Below are 13,427 nucleotides of genomic sequence, written 5' to 3'. Positions count from 1 at the left end.
GCCCCTTGGGTGGGAAAATGGGGCCTGCACGGAGGCCACAGGGAAGCAAGTGTTCAGTCCCTGAGGCCGTGGGTCACCTGAAATCCACTATCCCAGAGCTGATGCCCTGGGCCCGACTCCACCCAAGAGAGGCCCAGAGCCCCCAGATCAGGATGCTGCCTTTCTGTGCCTGCCTGTCCCGGAGGTGTGTGGGAGAGGTTCTGATGTAGGAGGGGTCCTGGCTTTCTCTGGTTCTTCATGGACCATCTGCAGATGCAGCGTGCTCACCACCAGCCCAGGGCCATGGAGGCTCTGGAGCAGGGCCCCGGGACCTCCTCTGGCCTATTCCTTGGTCACGTGTGGCCTCGTCTGGAAAATGGAAAATAGGGCAGTTAGTAGGTTACTTCCATCTCTTTACCCTTCTTCTGTGGTTCTTAAAGAAGAAACTTAAAGGCCTATGAAAGAATGTCTTCCAAATTAAGTGCCAGGCAATTTGTATAAGCATTCAGGAGACATATTATTACACATACCCAGAGCGGTATGAGAATATAGCAATGTATCTGAGAGATGAGCAAATCGTAGCAGCATCAGTGTGCATTTAGGGAGGCCAGGACCAAGGGCACCTGTGTTCACTGTCAGGCGTAGCAGAACTGGAGCACAGGGCCCCGTGGGGCTTTGGTGGGGCAGAGAAGGGGCCCTGGGGGGATTGCTCGCTTGACCCAAGGATCTGAAGCCACATCATTGCCCCTGATGGCCCTGGGGTGGCCCTTTGACACCAAGATCATCTACATTATTGTCTGGAAGATGGGGTCTCCCTCCTCCCTTAGCCTGTACCCTTGGGGTTTCGATGAAGCCCAAGCAAGACCGTGAGTGTGAAAGAGGTTCTGAGAGTGGGACCCTCACTAGGCCTGGGAGCTGTCTTCTTTCTGCCGAGCCTCTGGGCTCAGAGCAGTCCCCCCTCCCCTCCCGACTTTGAGCCCTGGGTGTGAGCGGTCACTATCTGGCCCTCCTCGGTCTGGAAGGCAGTGTTTCCCCCCTGCAGTTGAATTTATGTTTTTGCTGGAAGCCGTTGCGCTACATCAGCACTCCCCTCACCAAATTCATTTTTCATGGCCGAGGCCTAAGAGGGGTTCCTGGTGCCAGGCCTGGAAATGAACGCCAAACCATCTCTGCCCAGAATAAACAGCCTCCTTGCTGTGTTTTCATTACTGTTCACCCTCCTGGTGAGATGTGTGGCCGCCGCCCCCTGCGAGCTGGGGGATGCTCATGCCCCGGCCTCCCGCTGGGGTTCATGGTGGCCTCGGGTCTCTCCAGGGCCAGAGTAGCGCAGGTGACCGCCCCTTCCTCCCAAATGGTACCAGACATTTTTCTGGACCCTGCTGGTAGGTTCTGTCCCTCTTGCCTGCCTGGGCTCTCCTTTCAATGCAGGCACTTTGCCCTATGGCCATCCATGTCTTGGCAGCAGGTATTTGATGAGATAATTTTAACAAATATTTTTAAAAACAAAATGGAATATTGGTACCATTCAGTCTGGTTCCAGCAGGCGCCAGATGCCAGAGGGGGTCATGTCCCCACCCTCTGCAGCCTCACCTAACCCGTCCACAGGGAAGGGCATATCCATGGCCCTGGGCGAGGTCCCCTTGGAGGTGTCCCCAGGCCTGAGAGTAATAATAGTTCTCCACAGAGAGTTAGGCTTCCAACGGCATCTGTGTTCCTTACTTCCTTGCAGCCCTGCAAATAGGAAGGCACTGCAGGCTCGGCAGAGGGAGAGCAGACCCAGGAAGTGCCGTGGCCTCCCCAAGACAATGCCTGAGTCCGTGGCAGAAGTAGGGAGGCACTTCTCCAGGGAAGACAGACTGGGAGAGCTTTGTCACTCCCTAAGGCCACAGGCAAGGCTGTAGTAGAGCTGTGACAAGGGCCCTGGGGGCCCAAGTCTTCCCAGGCCTCTTTCCCCGGGTGCAGGGACCTGAGCATTACCCTTTGCCATTGTCACAGCACTTCCAAAGACGTGGTCTCATAGAATGGGCATCATAAGCCAAGGAGGTACGAGAGGCGGGGTATTGACCACCTTTGTTCCACAAAGGGGGACACTGAGTACAGCAGAAGTGGAGTGACTGGCCTGAGATCACAGAATTAAGAGGAGATTGATTTGAGATTGTTGTTGATTCATTCATTCTATTTCTGCTTCCAAAAAAAGATTTAAAATTACTTATAAGAAAGCGATGCCCTCAGGGCTTTTCTGTGCTCCAGCTTTAGTAAACCTGCCCTCGGGGCCTTTGCCTGTGCTTGTCCTCTTGCCTGGAACAGCGTTCTCTTCTCTTCTGAATCCTCCTTGTCCCTCGGGTTTCTGTCTAGACATCACTTCTTCCAGAAGGCCTTCCATGACACTCTTTCCTTCCCTGAGGCCTGAATCTGTATTGAAGGCCCTTCCCGTGTGTGTTTCCAGAGAAGCTTGTATTTTCCATCAGTGCAGAGCCCCTTCCTCACTGTTTTCAAGCTGCTAATTATTCTGTCTTTCCTGAGTTCCTTCTTGTGAGGGCAGACCTGGGCCTACCTTGTTTACAAGTTACCACTTTAGCAGGAGTATCCTCTTGGCACAAAAGTTCGTGCAGTGATTTTCTTTGAATGACTGACTAATTGAATTACTGGGTGAAAATAAAATAGTATTTATTTAATAATATTTAAAATAGGGAGTTCCCGTCTTGGTGCAGTGGTTAACGAATCCAACTAGGAACCATGAGGTTGCGGGTTCGGTCCCTGCCCTTGCTCAGTGGGTTAACGATCCGGCGTTGCCGTGAGCTGTGATGTAGGTTGCAGACGCGGCTCGGATCCCGCGTTGCTGTGGCTCTGGCGTAGGCCGGTGGCTACAGCTCCGATTCAACCCCTAGCCTGGGAACCTCCATATGCCTTGGGAGCGGCCCAAGAAATAGCAAAAAATATATATATATATATTTAAAATAAGTATTGAACATAGTGATTCAATACTTTTATAGCTTATACTCCATTTAAAGTTATTAGGAAATAATGGTTATATTTCTCTGTACTGCACAACATATCCTTATTGCTTATTTATTTTATATGTAGGAGTTTCTATCTCTTAATCCCTACCCCCATCTTGCTCCTCCCCCTTCCTGCTCCCCTCTGGTAACCACTAGCTTTTTCTTCCTATCGGTGAGTCTGTTTCTGTTTTGTTCATTTATCTATTAGATTCTACGTATAGGTGATAATATAGTTTGTCCTTTCCTGAAAAAGACCTTTTGAGGGGAAAAAAAAGGCAATTTTATTAGAAGTTTGAGCTAAAATAGTTTGTGTAGTTGAACACCATATTTGTCTCTGAGCTTCCTGGCAGCCAAGGCAAAATGGAAATATGATAAGTTATATAATTCTCATTGTTCCAGGAAAGTAAGCTTCTTTTCTGATTTTAAGTTCAAAAAGAAGCTGATGACCCATAAGGAGCACAGACTGTTGTAACAGGCCACATCTTCAACAGTAGTTCACAGGAGTGGTATCGTCCCTATAGTGGGATGAGTTAGGGCTTCATACTCCTTTGCAGACGGCATTCCTCCAGAAAGCAGAAATGATGTGGTCCACCCCAGTGGACAGTAGCCTGCTGGGTTCACTGGACAGGAGGGCAGTGAGGACCCAGCATTGTACTAACAGCTAACACAGGTGTCAGGCCCTGTTTTAATACTTTACAAGGACGATCTCACGTAATCTTCACAACAGCCTCATGTCCTGTTTTGACTATCCTTGTTTTATACATGAGAAGTCTGGTACAGAGAAGTTAAGAAATGCCCCTGTGGTCACATAGCAGTGGCAGAGCCAGGATGTACACCCAGACAGCCAGGCTCCAGGTTCTGGGCTCCAAACCAGGATTGGAACAAGGGGAAGATGAGTGAAGTGCTCCCCAAATTCAGAGGGCTCCCCAAAACCTCAGTAATCAGCATAAGTAATATTTTAGTGAATATTTTTTAAATATTAAAATTAATCTAAAAAAAATCCATGATCAACAACAACAACAAAAAAATTGGAAAAGATGGGATCTGCCCTTGCACTTGCAATGCTCACCTTCCTGGCACCTCCCTACCCACTGTCCTCCAGCCTGGTCTCTGCCGCTCTTGGTCCAGGGCAGCTGTTAGCATCCCCTGGCAGCAAGGGGTTTAGGATCAAATGGAGCCTCCTGGCTATGTATACATGTACCCACTGGGCTGCTTGCAAGTTACGTGACCTTGGGCTAGTCAGTTTCTGAGCCCCAGTTTCCTTATATGGCAGAGGGCAGTAATAACAGTAGTTAACAGGCCTGGGATAGTTTTAAAATGTGAGATGAGTGTAAGACACTTGCACGGTGGTGGAGGCTGCCCCGGCCACTGCTGTCCAGGAGTGTCCAGGACTCAGAGGCCCTGGGGTGCTCCTTGCTGTGAGCTGCATCTGCTCCATTGTCACTCAGCCTGGTGCATCCCCCATCCCTTAGGGGTCTGGTTAGTGAGACTTGCATGGGCCTGCGGTGGGGCCATCTGGCAACTTCTGGGACTGGGCTAGAAGCAGTTGGAGGTCAGTCTGCCCCCTGGGGTGTGGTCCCCCGGGGAAGTGAGAGGAGGGAAATACCTGATGGGCACTTACTCCTTTCTCTCCCCCCAGTTTGAAGCAGGCCCCTATGGATGTGTCCTGCTTACCCTGTCGGCCATCCTGTCCAGGTCCACAGAACTGTGAGTATCTTCCTCACTCAATTCCAGGAGCTGGGCTTGTCTGTCTGGTTCCCTGTTGCCTCCCCAGAGCCAAGGGCAGAGCTTGGCCCACAGTGGGTGCTTTGTGAGCGTGGTAAAAAGGATGAATGAAGCAGTGGGCTGTAGGGGACTAGGGGGCGGTCAGCCGGTGGGGGAGAAAGGGCAGTTACATTCTGCACACCCGTGCTTAGTACCACCTTCTCCCCATGGGTGCTGGGGAGTGTGGGGACTCAGACCTGAGAGACCCCCACAGAAAGCTCACAGTCCCACCAGGGTCCCGGTGGACTTAAGCACACACCTGGACGCCCCAAGACACTTAGGGGTGGACAATTGAGCCTGAGAACTGGGAGGTGCCTGAAGGTACTGCGAATTCAAGGCAGGGAGATTTGCTTTAGGCCAAGGCCATCCCAAAGGCTTCAAGGTTCAGCCCTGAGAAGATGAGTGGCTGGGTACACCGGGGCCTTGGAGGCTGGAGGAGCAGGGAGTCTGGGTCCCCAACTGGGACCCTTTGCATTCTCATCCAGTGCAGCCTCCCAGCTGCCTGAGAGCTGGAGTCTCATCATCATCCTTGTTCCCTAGGAGTTGCCTAGGCCTCTTTTCCATATTTGTCACCTGGGATTATGTCACCAGGGAGGGTAGCAGATTAATAGCACATTAATGGGTTTGTAAAGTGCAGTATGTTGCCCCATCCACTTCCAAGAGGCCCCAGCAGGCGTGGAGACCTGAGGGAATGCATTTTTACTTTGAGGGGATGCTTGGAATGGGGGGGGCATGGGATTTGGGAACAATTCTGAGCCGGCGGGCCCTGGGAAATTGGGGAGGTGGAAACAGTAGCCATGGGGTGCCCAGGCTGGGGAGGCACCGGCAGGAGATGCTTGCTCTCCGAACCTAGGCCTGGGAGGGCCCTGCCCGTGGCCCCGTGGCCCCTGCTGCAGGTGGGAGGAGGGCAGGGCTTCTGTAGCCTCGTGTTGCTGGCCTGCCTGCTGCTCGCAGCTCCTGACCTTATTAAATGCGTGTGTGCACTTTCTAATGGCATTTTTCTTCTGATCCTGCCATAATGATATGGTGCATTCCTGGCCGGGCTCACTGCGTGGAGACCGTAAGCCGCACCGCCTTCTCCCCAGGCCTGGGTTTGCTAATCCCTGGGCTGATGGGTGTGTGGGTGAGACCCTGAGCTCACTGAGGGGAAGCTGGGCTCTCAGAAGGGCCAAGCCCTTTTGCAGTCCTCTCAGCCTGTCTTCCCATCTCTACAGGGGTCCCCTGGCTCTTGGGGGTATGTGCAGCATCTCTGCTCTAGGTGCCCAGGAGGCTGCTGCAGGTGCTGCTCCACAGCCTAGGGGATGGGCACCCTGTTCCTGCACATGCTCCTTAGGGAGCTGCTCTGGCAGCCCTGTCTGTCTGAGGGCGTTTGGGACCCCACGTCTAGGCTATGCTTCACCTTGTCCAGAGCTAGAGCACCAGGGCTGCTTTCTGCCACCTCCTCACCCCATCCAGCCAAGCCAGGCAGGGGTCAGTCCCTGCCTAGGTCATGGCACCTGTGGGGCATCTGTGTGTGGGAAGCTACCCCAATGGACCTGCACAGCCTCATGCCTATGAACCTGAAGTCACAGCCCTGCCATGCCCCTCCCCCTCCATCACACCCACACACACACACCCCACACACAGACATAAAGAAACACAGTCTCGGAGTTCCCGTCGTGGCGCAGTGGTTAACGAATCCAACTAGGAACCATTAGGTTGCAGGTTCGATCCCTGCCCTTGCTCAGTGGGTTAACGATCTGGTGTTGCCGTGAGCTGTGGTGAGGTTGCAGATGCGGCTCGGATCCCGCGTTGCTGCGGCTCTGACGTAGGCTGGCAGCTACAGCTCCTGATTAAACCCTTAGTCTGGGAACCTCCATATGCCACAAAAGCGGCCCAAGAAATGGCAAAAAGACAAAAAAAAAAAGAAAAGAAACACAGTCTCAGAGGCACACACAGACATACACAATGAGGCAGGAGTCCCCTCCTTCCCCTTGTCCCAGGACAGGAGAGAAAGAGTTTGTAAAAACAGTCTTTCACTTGCTCAGGGCCCCTGAGGACCTTCACTGGGTCCCGGAGGCCAGTGGTTCTGAAGCCTCCCAGGGCAGCCATGGCCAGCCTCGCCCCTGCCTCCAGAAGGACCAGCATAGAGACCTGCTCTGGTGTTGGACTCGGCAGCATGTTGGTGCGTTTGTCTTACTTCTCCCTTCTAAGAAGGTGGCATAGAGAACATTCTCATGGGCAGTAAGAGCGAGAGCAACCAATGTCTAGGAAGCTTCCTATGTGCCAGATCCTTTGCTGTGTCATGTTGCACGGGACACATTTAATCCCCACAGCGGCCCTGTTAGGTGACACTATTGTGATGATGATGATGATTGTCTTTTTGTCTTTTCCAGGGCTGCTCCCGCGGCACATGGAGGTTCCCAGGCTAGGGGTCGAATCGGAGCTATAGCCGCCGGCCTACGCCACAGCCACAGCAACGCCAGATCCGAGGCGCGTCTTCAACCTATACCAGAGCTCATGGCAACACTGCATCCTTAACCCACTGAGCAAGGCCAGGGATTGAACCCTCAACCTCATGGTTCCTAGTCAGATTTGTTAACCTCTGAGCCACGAAGGGAACTCTGACACTATTGTGATTATTGTCACCATCTCTGTCTTTCAATGAGGAATCGGGCTCTGAGAGGTGAGTGACTTGCCCCGAAGTCACATAGCTCAACCCAAGCAGCCTGGTCCAGATGGGGCTCTTTGGGTTTGCTCTTTAAGAACCTGAACTTGGGAGTAAAACAGACTTGTTCCGGCCTCACTCTGTACTCCTCTGAGCCCAAGTTTCTTCTGTAAAATGGGGATGAGAATTCCTGCCTCACAAGGTGAAGTGCAGAAATACATGTTGCATGCCTGGCAGGTCCGGGCGGGCAGCACGCCGTGGGCAGTGGCCGCGGCTAGTCCCTCCTCTCCCAGTTGTGCTCAGGAGCCTCTCAGGTCCGTCCTGTCCTTCATGCCCCAGTCTTGGCTTGGTGAGACACGGCCACAGGGATGTCCTGCAGTGGATGATGAGTCCGCCCTGGTCCCAGGAGACACTTCTTTGGAGAAGCCCCCATTCTGCAAACACAGCTTAAAAACCATAGGACCGGGTGATCCCCAAGGGCCTTCCTGCTCTGGGGTTCAGATTTAGCTTTGCTGAACCCTCTGATACCACTTAGGGTGATGGGAGCTACCCAGGCAATTGAAAGCATGACCTAGTAGCCTGTAGAGCAGAGTCTCTCAAATCACAGACTCTTCTGCCGGGAGTAGAGTCAGGGGGCTGGAAATCACACCCAGTTCCTCGCAAATGCAGCACAAGTATGTGTGCCTTCGTGGTGGCGTGTGTGTGGGTGGGAGATGGGGGGGCCGTGAGGCTGCTGTGAGATGATGTGGGTGTCAGTGGTTGTGTCTGAGATTGTGTGAAGGGCGACTTGATTGTGTGTGTGTGGGAGTGAATGTGACTGAGCTTGTGCCATCTCTCCCTCCTAGCAGGGGCTGTGGGACCCATTCCTGAGGCCAGGGGCAGCTGTGGCACAGAGTCAGGGCCTCCTGTCCACTGGCCATCCCCAGACCTTGGGGGAGCCAGGGCGAGGGTGCCATGGGCAGCCAGAGGCCAGCCTGGCTACTTCACTCTCAGAGCTGAAAGAACAGTAGCAAGGCTGGCCTTTGAATTTTGTTTACCCTGGGCTGAATGCAAAGCCTTGAGAAGGTTTTATTATTTTCTGCTTGATTTCAAGCCATCTATTTTCTTTCCTAAGATCTCAGATTGCTTACAGTAAATCCCATACAGGCTTTCATGTTCTCCTAGCTCTCCTGCTTTCCAAATCGCATGGCCCAGAACTTTCCACAGGGTGTTCTGTTCTCACCAGCCCCAAGGATGCTCAGCGCCTTGGGGTCAAGGCCAGCTCTGAGCCAGGGCTGCACAGCGCAGTGCAGGGGTGTGCCAGCCCCTCGGGGAGTCAGCAGTGAGCTGGAACGTGGCACAGGGGAGGGCTCAGGCAATGCCCCTGGGTGATTTAGGCAGGGTGGTGGGGCAGGGGACAACTTGTGAAGAGAACCTTTTCATTCAGGAGACCCTTGGCATTCACTTTGGCTGCCCAAGGGCAATCTTAAAAGTCTAAAATAGGCAGTACTTTGTCCCCTGCTGAAGTACTTTTTGAACAGCACAAGCCAAGCCCTGAAGGCATGGGGCCTCCCCCATACCATACAAAGCATGGTGGCTCTGAGCTGTCTGTAACTGTCTCCAGCAGAGTGAAAACAGCAACAGCACAGTGAAACGGCCTTGAAATTACAGCCAACCATGACTGTTGGTCATGCAAAGGCAAGTGGCAGAAAGGCAGTTCTTAGCCAGCATAAGCGAAAACAAGGCTGTTAATTGATACATATCAAAAGTCCAGGGCTTTAGGAGTGGCTGGATCCAGGATCCCAGAGAGGGTCTTTGGACTTGGTGTCCACAGTTCTGTCTCTTCACTCCTCTTTTCTCTGTCTCCTCTGTGTTCTTGGGGGAGCCTCCTGCATAGTGGCCTCTTGTAAACCTTCTCCGCGCCCCCTGCCCCCACACTCCTCAAACTGTGGGGAGCCACACCCCGATTCCTGATGCCTTGTGGTGGCCAGGCCTGGGCCACACCCATCTGGGGATGTGTGACCACACCTCCTGAAGGTGGTTAGAACCCCCAGGGATCTACCATGCTGGCCGGGGCGGGGGGGGGGCAGTGAGCAGGAATGGCTGTGCAGTCAGGAACTGGAGGTGGGAGATGCATCAAGGAGCTGGGAGCAGGTGTGAGCTTGGGGTGGGTCAGATCTGGGCCTGATGGAGGAGGCCCCATGATCCACTCTCAGAAGTGGAGAGCAGCAGTGGCGAAGCTTCTGGTCCACCTCAGGGACGCTGGGCAGGCCCGTGGATGACCAAGTAAGGATTTGAACAGGGGCCTGCCCTGGTTGAGAAACCCAGGTTCTTGGTTGGCCCCAGACTGCTGTCCTGGTGGGAGGGGGCAGATAGGATACGTGTCAGAGTTCTCCTCCAACCTCCTGTGGCGCCACCTAAATTCTTCCAGCCCAGGATGGGAAGGGCACACAGAACTGCCCAGACCTGGTGCCTGGCTCGACACAGACAACTGTGTGCAGCCCTCAACAGAGCCTTGGCCTTTCTCCCCTGGGTCTTCCACGTGGGACATGAGACAGCCACATGGTTAATGGCCCTCCCTCCTGACATGCCAAGCGCTTTGACTAGCTAGGAAGCAGGAGAGGAGCTTTCTCAATGAACTCCAAGTCATCTGGATTCAAATTCTAGTAGAGGTGGTGCTGGTGAGGGACTGCTTTCTGCAGACGGGTCTGAAGAGGCCAAGGTGGCGGGTGGGAGGCAGACCCAAAGGGCTTGCTGATGATGCCTTTGTCATCAGACATAGCACACGCTCCACCCAGACCCCACTTCCGTCCACTGACCTTCCTTCCTCTCCTGGGCTCCTTTTCTGGGAGGCCCCAGCTCCCGTGTCCTCCAGCTCCTGTGCAGTGACCAGAGCTCCGTCCTGTAGCTCTCTGGCTGGCTTCTTCACCCCGAGGAAGGCAGATGCTGGAGGCGGAGGGGAGAGGGAGGGGCCCTGGGCCTCTGCAGGTGCACAGCAAATGGGCCCTAAATTGTGCAAGCCTGCCCACACCCAGCCCTGTGGACCAACTGGCCTCCAGAAGCTGGATCCCAGGTGGCATTTGAAGGCAGGTAAAAGCAAGTGTCCCATGAACGCAGCTGAGGCTGGCCTGGAACATCCTACCCTGCACTCTGGAGGCTGGCAACAACCCAAGGGGCAGGCCCACAGGCCCGGTCCATTGTCGCATTTTACAGATGTGGAGACCAGGGCTCTGAGAATTAAGGGCAGGTGGGCGGCACAGCTGACACCATCATCCAAGTTTCCTGTGCCCGCCTCGCCTTTCCTGGGCTGGGGGAGGAATGACAGACAGGCTGTGTCTGCCCACCTAGGAGGGGAAGTGGGATACAAGACCCCGGGGAGGCCCAGACCAAACTGCTGCTTGTCCACCTCATTTCAGCCGGCACGGTCTGGTCCCAGGCTGCTGAGATGGCGAGTCATGACTAGTGAGTGCCAGTGCAGCATGGCTGAGGGCGGCAGGTCTGCCCACGGACACTGAGCCTGAGGGCTGGATGCGAAGAAGGGCAGCCAAGCCCAGACCATGACCCTCAGTGCCTCCAGCGCCCCGCCCACTCTCCCAAGGGCTCTCCTCCACGCTCCACAAAGGGCTCGCTTGGGTGCGCAGGTCAAGAGGACAGGCCTCAGGATGAGGAAGAGGCCATGAACCTTTTGGAAGAATCTTCTGTTCCGGGCCAGCCTCAGCTTTTGGTGGGAAGCTTATTTCTGCCTGTCTCTGAACATGGCCTGGGATCCAGCTCCCGGAGCCCGTTCCACAGGGCTGGGTGTGGGCAGGCTCTCACAATTTAGGGCCCATTTGCTGTGCACCTGCAGGGTTAGGGTCCAGTCCTGGGCACCAGGCAGCCAGCTGGGCACAATGTGACCCTGGACCTCAAAGTCCTTGCTGCCTGGGCGGGTGGGGGTAGGGCAAGGCCAGCCCCTGAAAAGCGGTGGGTGGATGTTCTTAGGAAGAAGCTACCCCCGAAGTGAAGGGCACTCCCTCCTGGAGTGAGGGAGGTATCTCTCTACGGAGGAGGCGGCTTTCAGCAGGGCCCCGTGGGATGTGTGGGGAGAGTTGGGGCAGAGAGCAAGAACAAAGTAGGCGAGGGCCCGCCGAGGGGTTGGCAGGGAATCATTGCACAAGGTGTGGTTGGGAAGGAAGGTGCTGGCACGTGGGAGGGGACTGGGGGTGGGGAGGTAGAAGGCAGCACGGGCGGGGCTTGAGCACCTACTTTCTCTTCCTTCGCCTAGACAGGGCCTCCTCTCTCCAGCCACACTCCTTTCCCTGCTTCCTGGGTCCCTGCCTTGTCACATCCTCTTCAGGGCTCCTTCCTGCAGAATGGAAATAACAGCCATTCCCTCCAACCTGGGGAGCTGCCTGTGGCTCGCGAGGCCTTTTTATGGCCTCAGCCCTTATCGCAGCAACTCTTTGAGTGGTTATTGTTATCTCCATCAAGAGATGGCACACCCAAGGCCCAGAGATAGAAGCAATTTGCCAAAGGTCACACAGCGCAGGTGGCAGAGGGGGCCTGACACCCAGGTGTTCGGACTCATTGTCCATTCCTGACAGCCTGCCTGAGAAAACAGTCAATATCCGCTTTCTCCAAACCCTTTTCAGATATTCATGGCCTCAGTCAGTCACTGGGAGCCTCCATTTATTCTGGGTTCTTGGCTGTGATACCAAGAGTTGAGGTTGCAGGAATCATGACCTCTCAGTCATTGTTTTTTTTTTTTTTTTCAGTTGTTGTTATTTTTGCTATTATTGTAGGAGAAAGGAAGTGACATTTACCAAATGTCAGATGCTTTATATAGCACATCTCTTTCAGTTCTCACAGCAGTTTATAATATTGCTATCCATTTTGCATGCGGGGAAACTGAGGCTTAGAGAGGGGAGCAACTGGTAAGCAGTAGCAGCTGGATTTGAATCCAGGGCTCCCCGAATCCAGAGCCCAGGTTCTCCTAGCTGTTCCACGGCTGTCCTTTTCACTCTTGATGTTGTCCTCGAGAGTCAATAGAAGTCCGGCCAAACAATGGCTGATTGTCTCTGGAGGCCGCTGAGGTGGTGTGGATGCTGTCTCTGGGGAGGGGTCTCTGGGGAGGCACAGGCAGGAGCTGGCCCAACAGGATGTGCTGGTGTCCCGAGCCTGGCACCCATAGGTCAGGGGGAGGGGAGGTGGCTGGTCAGGTTAATTTACAGCTATTTTAGGCACGATCTCTTAAATAGAGAACCAGGCACATTTATTCGCATCCCAGAGGGTCCCCAGAGACCGCTCGTTCCAGGCCTCCGGTTTTGTAAATGAAGATACGGGCTGAGAGTGAGGTAGCAACTCACCCGAGGTCACTCAGCAAATCTAAGACCCAGTTGGCCACTGACCCCACCTCCGGTGGACATTGATTTTAGGTGAATGGCTTTGACGGTAGACTGGAATTGTATTTTTAGGCCACTTGGACATGTTTTCCTTCTTATTCAGAAACTTCTGTGTAAAATGCCCAGATTGACATGTTCAGTCGCACTTTGGGGAGGGTTTAGAGTTAAGGGACAAGCTGTGACCCAGCGCAGAATGGTGAGGACCAGGAGTGAGGCTTTAGGACTCCTGGACCTGCATGGAGCTGGTCAGCTGGGTTGACCATGACGTGTTTCAGACCACACTGGACAGTGTGATGTTGGTGCCAGGGACACAGCTCTGGCCCACTCTGAAGCAAGTCCCTTCTCTTTTCTGGCTTCCATTTCCCCATCATTAGAACAGAGGTGGTGGCTCTTGCCTGCTGGCCTTGTGAGACTCTAGGGAGGACTCTACCCCAAAATTTCATTGTTAGCTCCTTGGTGGCAGAACCTCTGCTCCTGCCCCCCACCCCCAAGCCCCATGACAAAGGGCAGGCTGGACAGAGGCACTTGAGCTCTAGGAACGGCTTTGGGCCTGAATGTGAGTTGTCCCCTATCACTAGCCTTGGGCCAGCTGTGTCCTTTCTCTAGGTATCCATTCTCCCACCTGCAAAACGCTGGGCCCTAAGGGCTCTGCCAGCCCTAACATCCTCTTTGTTCTGT

At 54.1% G+C, this 13,427-nt stretch overlaps 1 protein-coding gene across 1 annotated transcript in view; it reads left to right on the top strand.

Moving 5' to 3' along the window:
• The window catches only part of MINDY4 (MINDY lysine 48 deubiquitinase 4), a 106,161-nt gene that overhangs the window by 69,042 nt on the left and 23,692 nt on the right, over positions 1 to 13,427 (top strand). Inside the window, 1 exon segment of the mRNA XM_021079233.1 lies at positions 4,618 to 4,685. Within this exon segment, the coding sequence (XP_020934892.1) occupies positions 4,618 to 4,685 (68 nt within the window).

The sequence above is a fragment of the Sus scrofa genome, chromosome 18, assembly GCF_000003025.6.
Source record: "Sus scrofa isolate TJ Tabasco breed Duroc chromosome 18, Sscrofa11.1, whole genome shotgun sequence".
Taxonomy (NCBI): domain Eukaryota; kingdom Metazoa; phylum Chordata; class Mammalia; order Artiodactyla; family Suidae; genus Sus; species Sus scrofa.
Note: the sequence above shows the minus strand (reverse complement) of the source record. Positions and strands in the feature narration are given on the sequence as shown.